We start from the raw sequence: 23,113 nt of genomic DNA on the forward strand, positions 1-23,113 counted from the left end.
AGCGGTGAGGATCCGCTGCAACTCACTGATTACCCCTCCCGAAGCCGCCAACGCGCCTTGGTCTTCCATTGGCCGTTCAACAGCCGGTTGACGCCCCTTGGGGTCCATGACGCTGGCCGAGATATCCTGTTGTGAAAGTGTAGGTACACGGACCCACAACAGGGGGCGTAATGAACGGACAATGGAGAAAGGTGAATAACAAGTTTTACTGTTGTGAAACGAGCACAACGAATACAACAATTAACAATTTGGGGTCGAATCCGCTGGTGTCGTGTGGGCAGGCTCGAAGGTAGGAGACGTCCGTCTCAGTCGAACCGGAACCACCCAGATCTCCTCTGCCACCGAACCCTGGAAATACTGGAACCGCCAAGTCCCGAATTCCCAGGTGGCCACTGCCTCCGCTCGTCGGATCCAGTACTGCTGGCGGGAGAGAGCAACAACACACAGGTGTGGATGCGACAGCACCCAGTAACGGAGAGGGGAGAAGCCGCCTCCACCTCTTGTCAATATATAGCAGGAAGGTGAGTACTTATCCAAGCAATTTAGCTATCAGTAGTCAGCAGTCCTGAAAAGGTTTAACAAGTTTTAGCTGGTTATTCAGAATATGAATGCAGAGAACGTTACCTCAGTCTTAAGGCGCTATCTCGGCACTGAGGTGGAGACGCCGTCCTGATGATATACCCCCGTGCTGAGTGGAGTCAGCTGTGTCCAGTAATGGGTGACAGCTGTCACCCTGACTGCTCTCGTAAGGCGGCGGCGCCCTCTGGTGCCTGGAGCCCGCACTCCAGGCAGGGCGCCCTCTGGTGGTGGTGGACCAGCAGTACCTCCTCTTCAGCGGCCCACACAACACATTTACCGTGCAATAGTTCTTTTAGTGTGCAATTCTGGTTCGATATGAAATGTGCTATTGCACGTCCAACCACTGCACATTCTCACACTCTAACGGTGTTTAGCGAAATATGGCGCAGTTTGTTTTGCTGGCGGATGACAATTTGAAGGAGCGAATTGACAATGCTACTTTTTCTAACATAAAAAACCAAATCCACCACACCGTAAGCCGTCTGGAGGTATAAAGAGCTGTTAGGATGAAGAAAATGAAGTTAGGATGAAAAGCTGGACACATTTCTGATGCAATTTTTCGCTGGAGTGAGGAAAGCAGACAGCAGTCTGTACAGGAAGTCAGTGGACAGTATTACGGACTACATCGTCTGAACTGTTTTTTGCAAGTTCACTGAGAACAATTTTGGACTCCTATTTAAAGTTTGTGTTGGACTGTTAAGCACGAGTGACAAACACCAAAATCTAAGTCCCTTTTCTGTTGTTTATAAATTAATAAAATATCAAATGACAAGGATCTATTTTCGCCATTATATAAAACAAATAATGTTTTTCCATTCTTTCAATGGAACAAATATTTCATTCCATGAAAGATGGAATGTACCATTCACCGAGGCGAAATATTCGTACCATTAAACTCACAAACTCACTAACATTCGTGATTTGTATATTAGCTGATTCACTGAAGTGTGCTCACCACTGGTTCAGTAATCATATTAATGACCTCTAGCATCCTGTACTTGGAGTGCTTCAGTTTTTTCCTGCCATTCAGTAATTTCTTCTGATTTCTACCAAGTACTGATTTCTACCAAGTTTATGGTTACTTTTTGTCGATCTGAAGTTGCATTTGGAAGGGTATCTGGAGTTAAACTTGTGCCAAATCAATATGTAGACCCATAGTAGATCTGTTGTGGTGACTGTAAGCAACTGGGAGCAGCTGACAAAAAAAATAATAATAATAACTATTTGGAGGCACATGAAAAAATCGCCACTTTTTTTGAGAAGTGTGTCCACCAAAATTCCATCAAAACACAAATTATGCTGTTTCTATGCTAGTATAAAAATACTCTAACAAATGTCATTTCAGTGCAGCTTGTCATTACCAGTACTTGTGCTGATCTTTGTAACTGCATAACAGGCCTCTATAGTTTAATGTGTCCTGTTATTATGACAGCATGCAGGTGTGGTGTGTGTAATTTTGGATCATTTGAGTGTGTGTGTGTGTGTTGCATGTGTGCTCATTAGTTAATGAGTGTCTATAATTCAGTAAGTGATTATGATTAAGTGCATAACTGAATGGGGCAGCACACCTGTTTACAGGCTGAACTACAATAATTTATATAGTGCTTCATCACAAATGTGCCTGTAAGAGCCTTCACAGAATAATATTATGAGCAATCATTCAATCATAATCTTCAAGATATAGCAGTAAAAGTGTCCTTGGCAGCATGTGATCCATTAATCTACACAAGGTGTGTATGTTTGTGTGATGGTGTTTATATACCGAAGCAGAGTCGAGGCTGCTTTGGCAGCCTGCGTGGCAACCAGCAGACATGAGGAAGAAACTCCAAACACCACAGACTCCAGAACAGACACAAACGCAGAAACACTGGGAAACAGGCGCACACTTAAGGGCTGCCTGGACACAGACACACAAACACCCCATGCCACCATCAAAAGACACAACGATTTGTTCACGAATAACAAATATGAATTTTTGTTTCTTTGTTGTAGATCATTCATGAAGCACATTCTTCCTTGAAAGTTCAAACACCCACTGTTGAAATATTATTTTAAAGCTATTATAAAATAATTTTTAGAAATTTCTGGTTTTGTTCCCTTATGGACTAAGATAAAACGCTTTATAGTGTAATCCTGCTAGCAATCCAACAAGCACATAAGACAAAACATAACCACCTTAGTAGAGATAATTATCAGGAGACTTTGAAACTGAGTCTTGTAGGTTTCAAAATAATTTAAAAAACAAGAGTAGACGTTTAGTCAGTTTAAAATAGGTTTTAAACAATATACTGCTGGTTTAAAAAAAAAGTGATAGCTATTTGTGTGGCTTAGTAAAAACAAACATATCTGTTTTTGAGGAAGAACTTTAAAACAATTAAAACTAGACTATCCCTGAACTGAATTCATATTAACAGCATTGGTTTAGGGCCATTTAATTCAGTCAACTACTAAGGTTTCCATATTTTCTTTCTTTCTTTATTTATTACCTTTTCACACTGATATACAGTGTATCCGGAATAAATTTTATTTCCACTCAGAATTCTACTCACAACATCCCATAATGACAACATACTTTGTGATGTACCTTTGGCAGCAATTACAGTCTCAGGTCTTGTTGAATACACAATCTTGGTGCACCTATCTTTGTGCAATTTTGCAGATTCCTCATTGTAGCATCTCTCAGGCTCCATCTGGTTGGATGAGGAGCGTCAGTGCACAGCCATTTTCAGATCTCTCTAGAGATGTTCAATCAGATTCAGGTCTGGGCTCTGGCTGGGCCACTCAAGGACAATGACAGAGTTGTCCTGAAGCCACTCCTTTGATATCTTGACTGCACTCAAAAAACTGACTCATTGGGTTGGATTTCCATCTAATAAATATATGTAGTCTCCACTAAATTAAATTAAATTATCTTGCATGTACTTTATTTACGATGGGGCTACATATATTTATTAGATGGAAATCCTCTTCATAATTGAATTGATTTCATCCAATGAGTCATTTTTTGAGTGTGTTTGTGTTTAGTGTCATTGTCCTGCTGAAAGATGAACCGTCGCCCCAGTCTGAGGTCAAGAGCACTCTGGAGCAGGTTTTCATCCAGGATGTACATTTCTGCATTCATTTTTCCCTTGACATCAGTGTGTTTGTGTGAATGGGCGAATGTGAAGCATAATTGTAAAGCGCTTTGAGCATCTGATGCGGATGGAAAAGTGCTATATAAATGCAGTCCATTTACCATTGCCTCAATCCTGACTAGTCTCCCAATTCCTGCCGCTGACAAACATCCCCGCAGCATGATGCTGCCACCACGCTTCACTGTAGGGATGGTACCTGGTTTCCTCCAAACATGACACCAATGAGTTCAATCTCTGTCTCATCAGACCAGAGAATTTTGTTTCTCATGTTCTGAGAGACCTTCAGATGCCTTTTGGCAAACTCCAGGCAGGCTGCCATGTGCCTTTTACTAAGGAGTGGCTTCCATCTGGCCACTCTACCATACAGGCCAGATTGGATTGCTGCAGAGATGGTTGTCCTTCTGGAAGGGTCTTCTCTCTCCACAGAGGAATGCTGGAACTGTGAGTGACAATCGGGTTCTTGGCCAGCTCCCTGACTAAGGCCATTCTCACCTGATCACTCAGTTTAGACGGGCAGCCAGCGTGAAGACTCCTGGCGGGTCCGAACTTCTTCCATTTATGGATGATGGAGGCCACTGTGGTCATTGGGACGTTCAAAGTAGCAGAAATGTTTCTGTACCCTTCCCCAGATTTGTGCCTCAAGACAAACCTGTCTTGGGAGGTCTACCGACAATTCCTTTGACTTCATGTTTGGTTTGTGCTCTGACATGCACTGTCAACTGTGAGACCTCATATGTAGACAAGTGTGTGCCTTTACAAATCATGTCAATTCAACTGAATTTACCCCAGGTGGACTTCAATTAAGCTGTAGAAACATCTCAAGGATGATGAGTGGAAACAGGATGCACCTGAGCTCAATTCTGAGCTTCATAGGTGCCATAGGCTGCCAAAGGTGCATTAACAAAGTATTGAGTAAAGTGTGTGAATACTTATGTACATGTACTTTCTTATTTTTTTTTTATTTTTAATAAATCTGCAAAAAAGTCAAAAAAAATCTTTTTTTCATGTTGTCGTTATGGCTGTTGTGAGTAGAATTTTGAAGGAAAAAATTAATTTACTCCATTTTGGAAAAAGACTGCAACATAACCAAAAACCGGAAAAAGTGAAGCGCCGTGAATACTTTCTGGACGCACCGTATAAATGCACAATAAAAATACAAGCAAATACTTTAAAATCATTACAATAACACAGTATTAAGATAGATACAACACCCTCCGGGTGCTCCATTTTCCTTCCACTTCCACAGACATACAAGTTAAGTGAAATGGAAACTTTAAATTGACTGTGTGTGTGTGAGAGTGTGAATATGTTTGTCTGTCTATATGTGCCTCTGTGTTAGACGGCCATCCTGTCCAAGGTGTACACCACCTCTCATCGTATGACCGCTGGGAAAGGCTCCAGCTCTCCTGTGACCCTTAATTGGAATAATAAAGTAATGAAGAGACTCCAAAAAGTGATATAGCTGGCATCAGCAAGACTAAAAATAGTAATTTGAACATACGAGTGAATGGAAAAAACAGGTGCATAGCTCCTCCATAAAGGTATCAGGGCATTTCCCCCTGGTCTTTTCCCCCTAGGTCATTTCCTCCCAGCCCTTTTCCCCTCCAGTCATTGGTAAGCATGGCTAAGAAGCGCACCAGTGATCCCCACCCAGTACCCCAGCACGTTGGAAATCTTCAGTTGTCTCCGCATTACAGGGAGACCACCACTGGCCAGCCATTTCTTCTTCACGACAGCAACACAGATAGTCCACAACTTCGGGTATTTTCCGCCGAAGCAGAGTTACATCTCCTTGCACAGGGTAATCACTGGATGAAACTTTGACAATTGTGCCAGAATTATTTTTCCAACTCTATGCAATCTACACTTTGATTAACAGCCAGGTTATGCCTTGCGTATATGCTCTGCTTCTGAACAAACAGGAAGAAATTCATAATTCCCTATTCACAGCACTGAAGCAGGCAGAGGGCAATTGAAATCCAGTCACCATCTTGATGGATTTGGAGCAGGCAGCCCTCAATGCAGTCTGCCCCACCTTCCCAGAAGCAGATCAGCAGGGGTGTCTTTACCACTTGACCCAGCGTGTGTACCATCGGGTGCAGGTGGAAGTGCTCCAGGAAACATATGCTGCTGATGTCGAGCTCAGCCTTGCAACCAGGATGTTCCCTGCTCTGGCCTTTGTGCCACCAGAAGATGGGAGAAACACAACAGAAGAAAAAGTGCTGACCTAATGGTATTACAAATATCACCAAAGTCTGCCTGTGGTTCCTGACACAGCACCACAACAGCTGTAGACTGGCGTACTGTTGCCACAACAGTAGTGATGTTGGACATCCTAAATAACATGTATGTATATAAACGTGGGGGGGGTGCAAAATAGAAACACACACATACACACTCAGTGATGATGAAAAAACACAGTGACATCAAAGGAAGGCCGATAACGACCCTACGTTGTGCTGTTAAGCACAAACTCAAACTTGTGCAAGGTACTAGAAAGGTATAATCTAAAATAGCAAGTTTCATCATGGTCCATGAAGTCCCTGTAGAGTTATCACATACACAGCGTTTCAGAGGCAATTTTCAGAGATTTGAAATGTGCCCAACATTGAACTTATCTGAGGTTTTAGTGAGTTCACCTTGATACACAAAGTCTTTGTCAAGACATCTCACTCACACACACACACACACACACACACACACACACACACACACACACACACACACACACACACACACACACACACACACACACACACACACACACAGAGATCAGCTTGCTCAGCACTTTGAAAGCACTGAGTTACGTAACTACTTTTTTTAACATCCACTCAGTGTAAAGACAAAATTCCCTCATCATTTAAAGTCTCTTATCCAATGTATCATTACCATGTGACAGGTGGAACTTTCTATTAAAATAATGTCACCTTTCAAGAAATATGATGGTGTTTAACTGACTCATAATATTCTAATCTGCACGCCAGAAGATGTTAAATTCAAATGTAATTAAGCTTCCCAGTGCACCATGTCTAGTCTCTCCTATGCATTAATATATCTCAAGTTGTCTGCAGTGTACTGTATGTGCACACATAATGTATGTGTACACATGCTTCTTCTTTGTCTTTCGGCTGTTCCCGTTAGGGGTCGCCACAGCAGATCAATCATTTCCATCTCACCCTGTCCTCTGTATCTTCCTTTGTCACACCAACCACCTGCATGTCCTCTCTCAGCACATCCATGAACCTCCTCTTTGGTCTCCCTCTTCTCCTCCTGCCTGGTGGCTCCATCCTCAGCATCCTTCTCCCTATATACCCTGTGTTGTGAAAGTGTCGTGACACGGACCCACAACAGGGGGCGTAAATGAACGGACAATGGATAAGCCAAAAGTAACAATTTAATGTTGTGAATCGCACAACGACGTACAGACAATAACAATATAGTGACTGTCAATCATACACCAGGTGACGTGTGGGCAGGCTCGACGATAGAAGACGCCTGGCGAGAGAAGAGCCGATCCCACACAGCTTCCACTGCCAACGGAGCTGAAGAACACCGGAGCCGCCGAGCCATGCTCCCCAGGTGGCCGCTGTCTTCAGCAGTCAGACCCGGTACTGCTGGCAGAGAACAGAGACAGTCCTGATGAGTGTGAGGTCGCACACTCAGTAATCCCACAGTCTGTATTCAGTATGGAGGGAGAACCTCCACCTCCAATCACACACTCGTGCAGCTCCTGAGATAACCACTTATCTGGGTGGGGTGTGAGGCGAAGCCGTCGCAGTCCACACCAAACGCCAACTCCGCAGACAGGGTATCCATCCCAGGAAAACGGCTGCAAAAAGAGATCAGACTAATACCTGAATTAAGGTTTAGCAGAGAATTACCTGATTGGTAGTTGATTTCTCGGCGGGGAGGTGGAGTTGCAGTCCGGCCTTTAAGGTGGTGGTGATGATGTGGATGAGTGACAGCTGATGCTGATGATGAGTAACAGCTGTCACTCCCGGTTGCTATGACGCCCTCTTGTGCTTGAAGCCCGCACTTCAAGCAGGGCGCCATCTGGTGGTGGTGGGCCAGCAGTACCTCCTCTTCAGCGACCCACACAACACCCTGGGTCCCTCCTCTGCACATGTCCAAACCATCTCAATCTCGCCTCTCTGACTTCGTCTCCAAACCGTCCCACCTGAGCTGTTATGTCTGATATGTTCATTCCTAATCTTGTCCATTCTTGTCACTCCCAAAGAGAATCTCAACATCTTACATACACAGACACACAAACATTCAACACATGTACTGTTAAACAGTTCTAGCAATATTACAGCCTCCATTTGCAAAACTACTCTCTATACAGATGCACTGCCAATACAAGCAGGAGGTGCAGAGGGTCTAATTTAGTTCAGTAAATAATTTAGTTGGCGTAAACAGTACCCTGTTTATGAATATGTACAAGATGCAATAAATTTAAAATGGCCACCAAGACAGCTACCATTGTGAAACTATTCTAAAATGTTCCCTCTCTGCAGTGGTGTCAAAAGTACAGGCATTTGTTACTTAAGTAGAAGTATAGATACTGCAGTTTAAAAACACTGGTAAAAGTTGAAGTATCAACTTGACCTCTTTACTCAAGTAAAAGTGAAAAAGTATGTGCTCCAAAACCTACTTAAAGTATAAAAGTATAAAGTAACCTTTAAAAAAAAAAAAAGAAAAAAAAAAAGGTAGATGCCACTATATGAATTGAAAGCTTAATTTAAAAACTGATTCGTTCTACATGTGGCCCAAGACCCAAAACCCAAAATTACCCCCCCAACACCACCTGTACGAAAATGTTTCAATTCTAGAAGCTCTGAAATGCAATCTGGGACTATTCCAGACAATAAACTGCAGTGAGTGCAGCATCCATTTAGTGAAGAAAAAAAAAACCTTTCCTTATTCAAATTCATTCCAGTAGTATTCTGCTCTTACAAGGATGCAGCAGTTTTCTAGTTTGGCAGATAGTTCTGGAGGAAATTACTGAAGAAATGAACACATTGAAAATATGGTTTGACCGAAACAAATTGTCATTAAATAAGACAGGGATGAAGTGGAGGTGTAAGAGTCACTAGGTGTTCACAGGAAACACTTATTTATTTATGTATGTATGTATTTATTTATGTATGTTCATTGTTAGTTGCTTTTATATTTTCTGTTGTGTTTCTATTCAGGTTCTTTTTGCCTCTTTCTCGAAAATTGTATATAATAATCATTAGATTATTAATATATAAACAAAAATATATTTAAGAAATATTACATTTTGAAAACAAATGCACCCGAACGTGATGAGAGCTGCTTAATGCTAACTTTTAACATTGAAAATGCCATAGACATGCTAACGCGTTAGCGTCGCTCCCGTTTTTAAGTTATAAAATACATATATCGACTGTTTCAGAAGACCATAACAGGTCGGTTTAACATAGAAAAGGTAAATAATACTCACAGAAGTATGCTCTTTAGGGTTTTAGCAGGGGAAAATTAAGCGAAAGAAAGAAAGAATAAACAAAGCAATAGGTCGAAGCATTGCTTCAATCTGCGAACCACTGCTTGGATTGGTTCACAGCAAAGCCGTGCTGCAGAAAAGTTGATTACAGGCGCACGACGTGAAAAATATATATATATAAACATTAAACTGAAGCCAAGAGTAACGAGGCTGTTTGTTTTAAAAATGTAAGGAATAGAAAGTACAGATACTTGTGTGAAAATGTAATGAGTAGAAGTCAGAAGTAGGCAGAAAAATAAGTAAAGGAGTAAAGTATAGATACCTAAAAAGTGTACTTAAGTACAGTAACGAAGTATTTGTACTTCGTTACTTGACACCTCTGCCTCTCTGTGGGCATTTATTTTAGTTTTGGATTGGTGTTACTATCTCAAATCATTTTTGAGATACAGGCAACTAATTTGATGTCCTGAATCAAGAAGATTTGAAAGTCAAAACATAAGTTCAGATACAAAGCTACAGATGTTCCCCTGTACTTTGGTACCATAATGGTGCATCAAGGAAGGGCTGAGTCCTACCTATGGACCAATGGTAAAGTTGAGCTATTTTTCAACATCCATGCTCTTTTCCTTGAGCAGTGCCCTTCTGACATGTCCAAAGATTTTCCTCATTGCAACGTTAATCGTAATTGTATGCAATAAGTGTAAAATTGTAGCTGGCTCTAACGCCTTGTACACCTGTTGCTACAACTATTTGCGCACAACAGCGGCTGAAAGACAGAGTGTACGCGGTGTGAGCCCATTCGCTCCCTCTTGTGGTAGGTGTCGACCAAATTCCAGGTGACACGCACAAACATCTAACACTGCTCGTTTGGCACTTAGAAAATGTGTGGCCATTGGCACTATTAACATGACAACAGTCAGCAGATGATCACTGTCGAGCTGGATGTGAAATTTGTCAAAGTGCTCCCACGACTGTGGAGTTGCCAAGTGCACATGTGGCGTCAGCTCCCCCCACAACACGTGCATGTGTTTCGCGCGCTTCACCCTGCAGGCGAGGCACCTCTCATCTGATCACAGAGCGACATCTTGGTGTGTGCGCTGACAGGACAGGGGGTGTGGCTGGCTGCCCACAGCTGTTGAGACATCTCTGGTGCTGGAAGTCACAGCTGCAGAACATTTACCGTATTTTGATGGACGCGCGTGTGTGTGCTTGCTGTCATCATGTGGAAATACATAAAATCATACAGTAAGGAAAATAAGTATTTGAACACCCTGCGATTTTGCAAGTTCTCCCACTGAGAAATCATGGAGGGGTCTGAAATTTTCATCTTTAGGTGCATGTCCACTGTGAGAGACATAATCTAAAACAAAAAAATCCGGAAATCACAATGTATGATTTTTTAAATAATTTATTTGTATGTTACTTGTTGTGTGTTGGGGGGTGTGGCTGGATGTTTTGGTGTTCTTTTCTTTTCTCTGCTCTTCAGGTGGCATGGAAACTGATTTGTCTGTGGAGAAGGTGCTGGCTGAAGAATCCTCACCCTCATCAACATCATGTGAAGCACCTGTGACTGGTGCTCACATGCAACCTTAAAGACTTTCAGCTGAAGCAGATAATTGGATGACGTTCTGCTTTTAAGGCATGTGTGATTCAAGCAGAACTGCCGGGAACTCGACCTTGTGATGTTCGTTTGTGAGACGCTGAGGACCGCACCTGGGTTTGACAAATCGAGCCGTGAAGCAAGGAAGGGTGAGGACACATGCTGTCAGCACACATTAAAGGTAATTAAGTATTTGACTAATTGTTGATAGTAACTTGGTGCTTTGTTACACAGTATACTTGAATTGTGATGAGAATTGTGTAGTTTGCTTCTCACTGCTGTGGCGTGCAGGATAAGTGATCCTCCACTTGTTGTGAGAAGCTGCTCATTTGCATAAAGATAAAAAGTACAGACCTGAATGTGTTGCTGATAGCGTGTGTCTTTTGAAAGACATTGTTGTAACTGCTGACTTACCTCACATCTTCTTTGCTTCACAGAGAGTCAGTTTGTTGTGTCCACCTGGGGGGTGTTTGTCTGGTGGTAGTGGGTCCAGGAGCGCCGGACTTCTCTCCTTGCGGGCGCTGGAGAGCGTGCCAGCAGTCACTCCTCCAGAAGGACGTTGGTTTTGGTTTTGTACATTTTATTTAGGCACAGGTGAAAAATAAATTGTTTTTGTTGTTGGAACCGCTTTCTGGTTATTTTTAGCGCTGGGTTCTGTCTGACGCAGGTTCGCTCCTCAATCCGCAAACAAACAGACGCCATGTTACGGAGCTTGCAGCGCAAGCCGTTCTGCTTCCTGCTGCTCCAGCTGCGGCACTATCGATACCGATGCCGATAACTCCGTCACCCACAGGTTGGAATGCCGCAGTTTTACGAGGCGTATTTGTAGATGGGTTGGGTGAGTCATTGAAAGACGAGCTGGTAGTCCGTGACGAGCCAAACGAATTAGATGAGCTAATATCGTTGGTGATTCGTCTAGATGATCGGATGAAGGAGCGTGGACGCAAGAGAGGACGCCCATCAGAGCGGGTTTTTTCGTCTCGGGGCTTTCCCCGACACAGATCTGGGCCGCCTCTTCTTTGCCCAACTGAGGCTCCTCCGACGGGACCTCTGGCTCCTCCTGTTGACGAGCCCATGCAGCTCGGACGAGCAGAGATTACTGTATTGCCCCGACATGTAAACGTCAAGAGAAATAATGGTGACGTGTCTCCAAGTGTTCCGGGACAGGCAACATAACACACATAAAAAAATTAAAAAAAATCTAGCACGGGTAAATGTTTTTTTTCCTTAAATAGGGGTTATAATTGTATGGGGAGTCAGAGGCGTATCTGGTGGAGTGACTGTTAGGCGGTTGGAAGTCCGCCTGAGCTCACATCATTATTAATTTTTTATGTGTTTTTAGGTATTTTCTGTTTGGGTTGTTGGGTCGTTTTATTTTGTTGTTTTTTATTTCTCTACATCCCTAACCCCAACCTCACTTGCCCCAAGACCGTTTGTCTTGTGGGTGGTGGGGTGGTGCAGGTTGGTCACGCTGAGCATTCTCAGAAGACCTCTGCACCTAGGGGGGGGGGGTGTTAGAGGCGTTTTTTTTGGTTTGGTTAGGGCCCGGTTCCGCTCCAGCCTCGGTGAGCCTTTGTACCGTTCGTCATTGGTGTTGCCGGGGTGTGGTGCAGCGGAGACTTACCTCAGTCGGAGGGGTGGGCCGATCTGTTGCCGTTCGCCATTTCGGTAGTTCCACCCCTCCCGAGAGGCTGGGGTATGGTCGAGTTGGGGCACCGGACGTATTTCCGGTTCTCTGCTGCGCCTTGGGGTTGGAGCTGGGTTAGTTTTTTTTCTGTTCCCTTCTCCGGCTTGATATTTTGAGCCGTTCGCCAAAATTGAGCCGCCGAAGGCTCTGGGAGGGACCTGGGGTCTTTCGAGGTGCCGGGGAGGGTAACAGGGTTTACAGTCGTTTTATATCCCCCCGGGGTTGTTTTTGGTAGTCCTCCGGGGGTTGATGTTTGATTTTGTTCTGTTTCCTTCCGGGTTCCACCTCCAGGGTTGATGGGACGGTCCTCTGGGGGGGGAATTGGCTTGGGGCCAACTGGCCAAGTGTGACCGGGTCTGGGGTTCCGGGGTTGTGGGGAGGGTACCTCCTGGGGTTGATGGTACGGTTCCCTGGGGGGGGCGCCGTTTTGCTCCATGTATACCTGGGGACCTGTGTGGGATCATGGTTCTGGCTGTTCCTCCTGGAACTGGCTATGAAGGCCTTCTGGGGGGGGTTGGACTCTGCAGGTCATTCTGGGGGGGGGGGGTTGTTTGTTGTTTTTCTTTTATGCATTTCTGTTTGTATTGTGTTTGTGGGGCTGTGTTGGGTTTTGGCGTTTGGGAGTTTTTCTTTTCTTCCCGGGGTTTGATGGGACGGTCCCCTGGGGAGGTTTTGGGTGGGTTTTATGTTTTTTTTCTGTGTGTTGGAGTGTATTGGGGTATGTTTTGGGGCTTTGTTGATTCCAGCCGGCCTTCCAGCTGTGGTGCCTGTCCTGCTGTCTGTGGTGGACCTTGGGAGCGTGGTGCTGTCTACTTCCTGACGTGGACCCTGGAGGGAGGTGCTGTTCTCGGGTCTGGTCTGTTCGGTCGCCGGGAGGCTTCCCATTGATGGGGGGGTACTGTTGTGTGTTGGGGGGTGTGGCTGGATGTTTTGGTGTTCTTTTCTTTTCTTTGCTCTTCAGGTGGCATGGAAACTGATTTGTCTGTGGAGAAGGTGCTGGCTGAAGAATCCTCACCCTCATCAACATCATGTGAAGCACCTGTGACTGGTGCTCACATGCAACCTTAAAGACTTTCAGCTGAAGCAGATAATTGGATGACGTTCTGCTTTTAAGGCATGTGTGATTCAAGCAGAACTGCCGGGAACTCGACCTTGTGATGTTCGTTTGTGAGACGCTGAGGACCGCACCTGGGTTTGACACATCGAGCCGTGAAGCAAGGAAGGGTGAGGACACATGCTGTCAGCACACATTAAAGGTAATTAAGTATTTGACTAATTGTTGATAGTAACTTGGTGCTTTGTTACACAGTATACTTGAATTGTGATGAGAATTGTGTAGTTTGCTTCTCACTGCTGTGGCGTGCAGGATAAGTGATCCTCCACTTGTTGTGAGAAGCTGCTCATTTGCATAAAGATAAAAAGTACAGACCTGAATGTGTTGCTGATAGCGTGTGTCTTTTGAAAGACATTGTTGTAACTGCTGACTTACCTCACATCTTCTTTGCTTCACAGAGAGTCAGTTTGTTGTGTCCACCTGGGGGGTGTTTGTCTGGTGGTAGTGGGTCCAGGAGCGCCGGACTTCTCTCCTTGCGGGCGCTGGAGAGCGTGCCAGCAGTCACTCCTCCAGAAGGACGTTGGTTTTGGTTTTGTACATTTTATTTAGGCACAGGTGAAAAATAAATTGTTTTTGTTGTTGGAACCGCTTTCTGGTTATTTTTAGCGCTGGGTTCTGTCTGACGCAGGTTCGCTCCTCAATCCGCGTCGACACATAACATTACTGCTGCAAATAAGTATTTGAACACCTGTGAAAATCAATGTTAATATTTGGTACAGTAGCCTTTGTTTGCAATTACAGAGGTCAAACGTTTCCTGTAGTTTTTCACCAGGTTTGCACACACTGCAGCAGGGATTTTGGTCCACTCCTCCATAGAAATCTTCTCCAAATCTTTCAGGTTTGGAGTTTCAGCTCCCTCCAAAGATTTTCTATTGAGTTCAGGTCTGGAGACTGGCCAGGCCACTCCAGGACCTTGAAATGCTTCTTATGGAGCCCCTCCTCAGTTGCCCTGGCTGTATGTTTGGGTCATTGTCATGCTGAAAGACCCAGCCATGACCTATCTTCAATGCTGTTACTGAGGGAAGGAGGTTGTTTGCCAAAATCTCGCAATACATGACCCCATCCATCCTCCCTTCAATACCGTGCAGTCATCCTGTCCCCTTTGCAGAAGAGCACTCCCAGAGTATGATGTTTCCACCCCTATGCTTCACAGTTGGGATGGTTTTCTTGGGGTTGTTCTCATCCTCTAAACATGGTAAGTGGAGTTGATTCAAAAAAGCTCTATTCTGATCTCATCTGACCACATGACCTTCTCCCATGCCTCCTCTGGATCATCCAGATGGTCAGTGGTGAACTTCAAACGGGCCTGGACATGTGCTGGCTTCAGCACGGGGACCTTGCTGCCCTGCAGGATTTTAAACCATGACAGCATCATGTGTTACTAATGTAATCTTTGTGACTGTGGTCCCAGCTCTCTTCAGGTCAGTGACCAGGTCCTCCTGTGTAGTTCTGAGCTTTCTCAGAATCATCCTTACCCCACAAAGTGAGATCCTGCATGGAATCCCAGACCAAGGGAGATTGACAGTCATCTTGTGTTTCTTCCACTTTCTAAAAAATAATTATAACAGTTGTTGTCTTCTACCAAGCTGTTTGCCTGTTGTCCTGTAGTCCACCCCAGCCTTGTGCAGGTCTACAGTTTTGTCCCTGGTGTCCTTAGACAGCTCTTTGGTCTTGGCTATGGTGGGCAGGTTGGTGTGTGATTGACTGAGTGTGTGAACAGATGTCTTTTATACAGGTAACAAGTTCAAACAGGTGCAATTAATACAGGTAAAGAGTGCAGAATAAGAGGGCTTCTTAAAGAAAAATTAACAGGTCTGTGTGAGCCAGAATTCTTGCTGGTTGGTAGGGGGTCAAATACTTATTTGCAGCAGTAACATACAAATAAATTATTTAAAAAAAAAAAAAATCATACATTGTGATTTCCGGATTTTTTTTTTAAGATTATGTCTCTCACAGTGGACATGCACCTAAGATGAAAATTTCAGACCCCTCCATGATTTCTAAGTGGGAGAACTTGCAAATTCGCAGGGTGTTCAAATACTTATTTTCCTCACTGTATATTGCTTTTGCGACGCGCTGGAGAAATGGACTGTCAGTTCATGTGGACACGCATCAGGCGATCTGAAAGTCACGTCAGTCTGACAGGACACGCGTGTCAGGCCGTGAGGGCTGTGAGCGGCACGCCGGAGGACAAGCCAACAGTGCGACAAATACGCCACTTTCAGTCACGTATCAGCAGAAATATGGCGTAACAAACGCCGTTTGGTCAGTTATCACAGCGTTTTTTCCTCTTTTTTTTAAAAATATGATTATCTGCTTGTTGATTTTAGCCATTTCTTGCTCCTGTTATAAGACAGTGATTGTAGCGCAGTGGTAAAGTTTCTCTCTGGTAATCAGAGCTTACGGGTTCGAATCCTGTAAGTGGGATTTTTAAAAAAAATTCTAACCAGGGTTATTTAACTGCAGGGTTCTGTATTGTGTCCCCTTTTATGTATTATTTATATCAACTCAGTGATATTCATTAATTATACAGCTGGTTTTTATTTTATTTTCCTCCACATCAGTGGCGCGATGTGGTGCAACACATCCCACCTGCTTACACTGTGTTCCTGCTGGCATGACACCGTTGCATGCACAATACCATTGCATGCATGATACCGTTGCAGCGGGTTCGTTCATGCCTACCCGTCGGCTCGATGTTTTTGTGGTTTGCTCATACTAGCTGTTCCGCCGTGATTCACCCTGATATGTACTTAATAATAATAGCCCTAAAAGCAATAGTATTTTAGCTACTTCCACCTTTGCAGAAAATAGCCTCATGCAAAGAATATTCAAAGCAGTCAGATGTTAAAGAGAGGGGATAAAGGTGCACACTCTGACCTTGCAAGACAAAAACTCTTGTTTACACACAAACACTGAAATGGAATTCTGAAAATTTTCACTTTAGAATTAGTTTTGCTAAACCTTAATTATCAGTGACCTAAAACACAGTCTGTGCTTAGAAGCAAGGCCAAAAAGGGTTTTCGAAAATACCCATGTATGTGTGCTCAGGGTCTAAAGCCCCCGTCATATATAGCAAGAATTTGCCGGAACATTGCCCGACACGGCAAATACGAGGTTAGAAAACTATCCGACCTTTTTATTTTTTGCAAAAACTATATGGATTTGAATCACGTGCGATTGCATCAGCCAAGCTTGAACCTTCGTGCGCATGCGTGAGTTTTTTCACGCCTGTCGGTTGCGTCATTCGCCTGTGAGCACGCCTTGTGGGAGGAGTGGTCCAGCCTCCTCGGCGGATTTTCATTGTCAGGAAATTGGCTGATCGACTGCCGATTTACTGCATCAAAACTTTTTCAGAAACTGTGAGAGACAGTCAGGTGGAAACCATTCGGAAAATTCAGATGGTTTTCGGTGAAGATCTTGCCGAAAAAGTGCTGATGTCCATTTCTTCTGCCATTTCTCTGGTAGTCAGACGACGTCCCGGATCAACAAAGCGTTCACTCTGGAAATGAACGGCACATTCCACTGTTACAGGAGTTTTTTGTCATGAAAAGATGTGCGTGAATTTGCGCGTCAGGACGGAGGCGCACAACAAAAAAGCAACGCCGTGATGAAGCCTCACAGGACATGTTGTGGCATGTCCAGCTCGTCCACAATTTCTCGGATTGTCACACGACTGTCACAAGCCACCGAAAGCTGTCTGAATCTTCCGAATGGTGCAAGAGCTGGGCATGTTCGAACATGTCCTGTGAGAACAACACAGAGGTGCTTTTGTCTTGTGCCATTAGCGGCTCTGTGGCGAATTCCTCCACTCCTCTTTCCATGACAAAAACTCCTGTAACAGTGGAATGTGCCGAAAAATTGCTATGTCCACATCTTCTGCCATTTCAGTGGTAGTCAGACAGCGTCCCGGATCAACACAGCCTTCACTTTGGAAATGATCTGGTCGTTTCAGCCTGTCGACCACCGTTCGGAGTGCGGCGCACCCTCCGCCATTTTAAACCGGTTGTAACACTCCTTAATCTGTGTGATCCCCATAAGATCTTCACCGAAAGCCATCTGAATTTTCCGAATGGTTTCCACCTAGCTGTCTCTCACAGTTTCTGAAAAAATTTTGATGCAGTAAAGCGGCAGTCGATCAGCCAATTTCCTGACAATGAAAATCCACAGAGGAGGCTGGACCACTCCTCCCACAAGACGTGCTCACAGGCGAATGACGCAACCGACAGGCGTGAAAAAACTCACGCAAGCGCACGAAGGTTCAAGCTTGGCTGATGCAAGCGCACGATTCAAATCCATATAATTTTTGCAAAAAATAAAAAGGTCGGATAGTTTTCTAACAGACCTCGTATTGCCATAATCTGACACAGTCAAGAGGAAATAAGGCATGTTCAGCAATGTTGGAGCGTACACAGACTGCCTCGTCCACACCTGTCAGATTCATTCATGAGGTGAGATTCATGTTTATTAACGGTGTAACGGCCTGGCACAAGTTCCATCTCATATCTCCTACAGAGTTAGAAAGTGATCATTTATTACAGCGTGAGATCCGTTCAGCTCAGAGCCTGACACGTGCAATGACGTATTACTGTGCACGACAGAGAGATGCAGCTGCCTGTATGCAGCTATGGAGCCAATAGTTCACATAATTTACGTCACCTATGGGAAGGAATGGACAGATATCTGTACTGTAACGTCTATAAACATATAACAGCTTGTTCAGATTGGCGGCGGCATAGACGCAGTAGCGCATGGTGCTGTCGGTGTGACAGCCACTGTTCACATTCACTATACATGATGTAAGTCCCTTCGGCTACTCTCTTGTTTGCACTCGGGGTCGCCACAGCAAATCCAACGTGGATCTGCATGTTGAATTAACACAAGTTTTACGCCGGATGCCCTTCCTGACACAACTCTGCATTACATGGAGAAATATGGCAGGATTTGAACCCAGAACCTTCTGAACTGAAACCAAGTGCATTAACCACTTGGCCACCACCCCTGCACATTCACTATACATGATAATTTATAATTATTATCCTGATACCACATACATTTCAACAGTTCCTTTGCGCTCCGCAGGGGCGAACATTATTATACGTGGCATGTGCAGGTCATACCAACAGGCTTTGTGGTGCCAGATCCATCTCGAGGTTCCCTCGTATACGCTCAAATCATTTCTGATCCCATTTTGCTTCCATCGGAATATGTAAATTGCGGTTAGATGGTCCTCAGACTGCACATGGGCCACCGTCAGATAGGTTTTCCATCTCGACTGCGCCCGGAGAGTTTTGAACATGTGCATCACACTCGGGGCTGCCGGCAGATTTTGTCGACTTCCGCAGATGGCTGTCAGAACATTTTGGAACTGAAATCTGACACTTTTCAGATGTGTGCCGATTCATAATTCCGACACCATTCTGTGTGATTCCGGCTATGTGTGACAGGGGTATAAGGAATTAAAATGAGAGCTTTGGGTTATTTTCAATAAGCTGAAAAGATTTTCTGATGAAGTATGTAAAGTCTTTCATGTCCAAAGTTTGCGGTTCCACAGCTTTTGATAAAAACATGAGTCCATCACCTTCTGCATTATAACCAGAATCTGTTCTGTGAAATAACATGTCATCATCCATCCATCCATCCATTTTCTACACCCGCTTACTCCAATTAAGGGTCATGGGGTGGCTGGAGCCTATCCCAGCAGTCATAGGGCGTGACGCAGTGGTACACCATGGACACTCTGTCGCAGGGACACATATAGAAAGACAAACACATTCACACCCAGATGCACACCTATGGACAATTTAAAGCTTCCATTTCACCTAACGTGCATCTTTGGATGCAAGTTAGGATGTAAGAGGAAGCTGGAGAACCCGGAGGGAATCCACACAGACACGGGGAGAATATGCAAACTCCACACAGAAAGGGCGGGAAGTGATCCCATGACCTTCTTTTGTCATTTTGTCCACATTTTATTTTAGTTGTACATATATTTAAATAATTTATTTAGTTAAATTTCATTATCTTTATTTGGCTAACAATTACTCGCACCTCGTAAAAGCACCTTTTGGAGTTGCACTCAAATCTCGTTGCAATGACAAGAAAGGTGATTCTGATTCTGATTCTTGGTGTGAGGCAACAGTGCTAACCAGTAAACCACCAATCTGCCCAATGTCCATCATTCACGTGAAAAATAAATGAAAAAAGTCCAAAAATGTAAATGAATTATCTTCACCATCTCAAATCATAACTCTTGACTTTAAGAGACATATGCATTCTCACCTTTCCAGTATCTCACTAAGAAGCAGCAGACCTTGTTTTGGTACTTCGAGGTTGGTCAGTCGTAGAGCCTCCTTCAAGCTGCGTACCAAGGATTCAATACCTAAATCACACACATTTACAGTATATTGCAATGGTTGACTAACTGTGGTCTTAAGCACACACACACATGCACACACGCGGCACACAAACACACACACACACGTAAAAGTGCTTCTATACATTTAATCTGCAGGGTGCCAGTTACAGCGCATCCAGAAAGTATTCATAGTGCTTCACTTTTTCAACATTTTTTCATGTTACAGCCTTATTCCAAAACAGATGAAATTCATTTTCATTTTCAAATTCATTTTTTTCCTCGAAATTCTACATACAATATGATAAGGTGGAAAAAAGTTTTTTGGGTTTTTTTTTTAGATTTTTTCTAAATTTATTAAAAATAAAAAACTAAGAAATCACACATACGAGGTCTATTAGATAATAAACCGACCTTTTTATTTATTTTTTTTTAACTATATGGATTTGAATGACGTGCGATTACACCAATCATGCTTGAACCCTCGTGCGCATGCGTGAGTTTTTCACGCGTCAGTGACGTCATTTCCCTGTGGGCAGGCCTTGAGTGAGATGTGGTCCCGCCCTCTTGGCTGAATTCCTTTGTTTCACACGCTGCTCAAGACGGCACGCGTTGCTTTATCAAAAATTTTTCTGGACCTGTGAGGAATATCCGAGTGGACATTATTCGTTAAATTAAGCTGGTTTTCGGTGAAAAGTTTAACGGCTGATGAGAGATTATGGGGTGTTTCTGTCGCTGTAAGGACTTCCCACGCAGCAAGACGTCGTGCAGCGCTTCCAGGCGCCGTCGTCGGCCTGTTTCGACCTGAAAACATCCTAATTTAAGGCTTAATTCACCCAGGATGTCGTGAGAGAACAGAGAAGATTCAGAAGAGGCCGGCATGAGGACTTTATGCGGACATTCCACTGTTTAAGGACATTTTGTAATGAAAGACGTGCGCGCAAATTCGCCGAGTCGTTTCCGTGACGACTCGGCAAATCTGTGTGCGCCGCGACAGGAAAAACACCTCCGTGTTGAAAACCATTTGTAAATTCAGGCGGCTTTTGATGGCTTTCAACAAGTGAGTAACTGAGAAATTGTTTAACAGCTTGGGCATGTTCCAACTTGCCCATTAAGGTTTCCAACGGAGGTGTTTTTCCTGTCGCGACCCCCCGCGGTCGGGTCCAGCCCGACATGCGACTCTGCCCGCACGTTCTTTCATTACAAAATGTCCGTTAACAATGGAATGTCCGAATAAACTCCTCATGCCGACTTCTTCTGAAAGTTCTCTGTTCTCTGACGACTTCCTGGGTCAACAGAGCCTGAAATGTGGAAGTTTTCAACTTGAAACGGCGAGACGCTGCCGCCTCTAAGCGCAGATTGCCGTCAGGCGCCGTGGGCCGTCCTTACGGCGACACTACCAGACCAAAATCTCTCATCAGCCGTTAAAATTTTTACCGAAAACCAGCTGAATTTATCAAATGGTGTCCACTCAGTTGTGCCTTACAGTTTTGAAAAAAATTTGATCAAACAAAGCAGCAGTCTCTGAGCCATTCCTAAACAATGAAAAAAATCGACGAGAGGGTGGGCCACTCCTCAAAGACTGCCCACAGGCGAATGACGTAACCGACAGGCGTGAAAAAACTCTCGCATGCCCACGAGGGTTCAAGCATGTCTGATGTAATCACACGTGATTCAAATCCATATGGTTTTTGAAAAAAATAATAAGGTCGGATACTTTTCTAATAGACCTCGTACATAAGTATTCACAGCCAAGCAGCATGAAGCTCGAAATTGATCTCAGGTGTATCCTGTTTCCACTGATTGTTGGGAAAGTGTAAGACACGGACCCACAACGGGGGCGTAAATGAACGGACAATAGAGATGCCAATGAATACAATTTAATATTGCAAATGTGCACTACAGGTCAAATACTGATTTAGTCTGTCAATCAAAAGTTCCACAAGAAGGTGAGGTGTGGGCAGGCCCGAGGATAGGAGACGCTTTATCCAGAGAAGAGCCGGGACCCACAAGGTTCCACCGCCAACGGAGACCTGCAACACACCGGAGCCGCCAAATCCCGAGTCCCCAGGTGGCCTCTGCTCCCAGCTGTCACATCTGGTACTGCTGGCAGGAAAAACAAACAGGTTACGGTGGGTGTGTGTACACCCAGCAACAGTCAGCAAAAATCACAGTTCAGTTCCTCTCCTGAGGGAAAACTCCACCACTCCCAGAAAACAGGAACACTGAAAACGTGCAGTACCAACAGTATACTTAGAGATAAGTGAAGTGAGGGGTGGAAACGCCAACTCCTTCCAACTTCTACAAACCCAGCTCCAAGCTGCGAGTATACCAAATGTTACGACTGCAAAAATCAGTAGCAATTAATGTGCGTACGGCACAAAGTGGCTGAGTAGGTTACCTGTGTGGTAAGCTGATAACTCGGCAGAGAAGTGGTGTCTCTTCCAGGCTTTTATGGAGAATGATGATGATGGCTGATTTCTGACAGCTGTCAGCTCCGGGCTCCTGGGGCTCCTATGAGGCGACTACGCCCTCTGGTGCCTGAAACCCGACGACAGGCAGGGCGCCCTCTGGTGGTGACCCAGCAGTACCTCCTCTTTGGGCGGCCCACACAACACTGAATCCTTGAGATGTTTCTACAGCTTAATTGGAGTCCACCTGGGGTAAATTCAGTTCATTGGACATGATTTTGCAAGACGCACACCTGTCTACGTGTGTAAAAGTTTGGGCACCCCTGGTGATTTCCACAATTTTCTTTTAGAAATCATTGGTTGTTTGGATCAGCAATTTCAGTTAGACAAACACAGTGATATTTGAGAAGTGAAATGAAGTTTATAGCTTTTACAGAAAGTGTGCAATAATTCTTTAAACAAAATTAGGCAGGTGCATAAATTTGGGCCCCCCAACAGAAAAAAATACATCAATATTTAGTAGATCCTCCTTTTGCAGAAATAACAGCCTCTAAACACTTCCTATGGCTTCCAATGAGAGTCTGGATTCTGGATGAAGGTATTTTGGACCATTCTTCTTTACAAAACACCTCCAGTTCAGTCGGGTTTGTTGGTTTCCGAGTATGGACAGCCCGCTTAAAATTACACCACAGATTTTCAATAATATTCACGTCTGGGGATTGAGATGGCCATTCCAGAATGTTGTACTTGTTTTTCTGCACAAATG

At 44.3% G+C, this 23,113-nt stretch overlaps 1 protein-coding gene across 1 annotated transcript in view; it reads right to left on the reverse strand.

Moving 5' to 3' along the window:
• LOC117527330 (meiosis inhibitor protein 1) overlaps positions 1 to 23,113 on the reverse strand; it is a 176,069-nt gene that overhangs the window by 95,362 nt on the left and 57,594 nt on the right. Inside the window, exons 10-11 of the mRNA XM_034189645.1 lie at positions 19,864 to 19,963; positions 2,342 to 2,476 (exon numbers count right to left, since the gene is read on the reverse strand). Coding sequence (XP_034045536.1) covers positions 2,342 to 2,476; positions 19,864 to 19,963 — 235 coding nt within the window. The remainder of the gene's footprint in view (positions 1 to 2,341; positions 2,477 to 19,863; positions 19,964 to 23,113) is intronic.

This window comes from Thalassophryne amazonica, chromosome 16 (assembly GCF_902500255.1).
Source record: "Thalassophryne amazonica chromosome 16, fThaAma1.1, whole genome shotgun sequence".
Classification (NCBI taxonomy): domain Eukaryota; kingdom Metazoa; phylum Chordata; class Actinopteri; order Batrachoidiformes; family Batrachoididae; genus Thalassophryne; species Thalassophryne amazonica.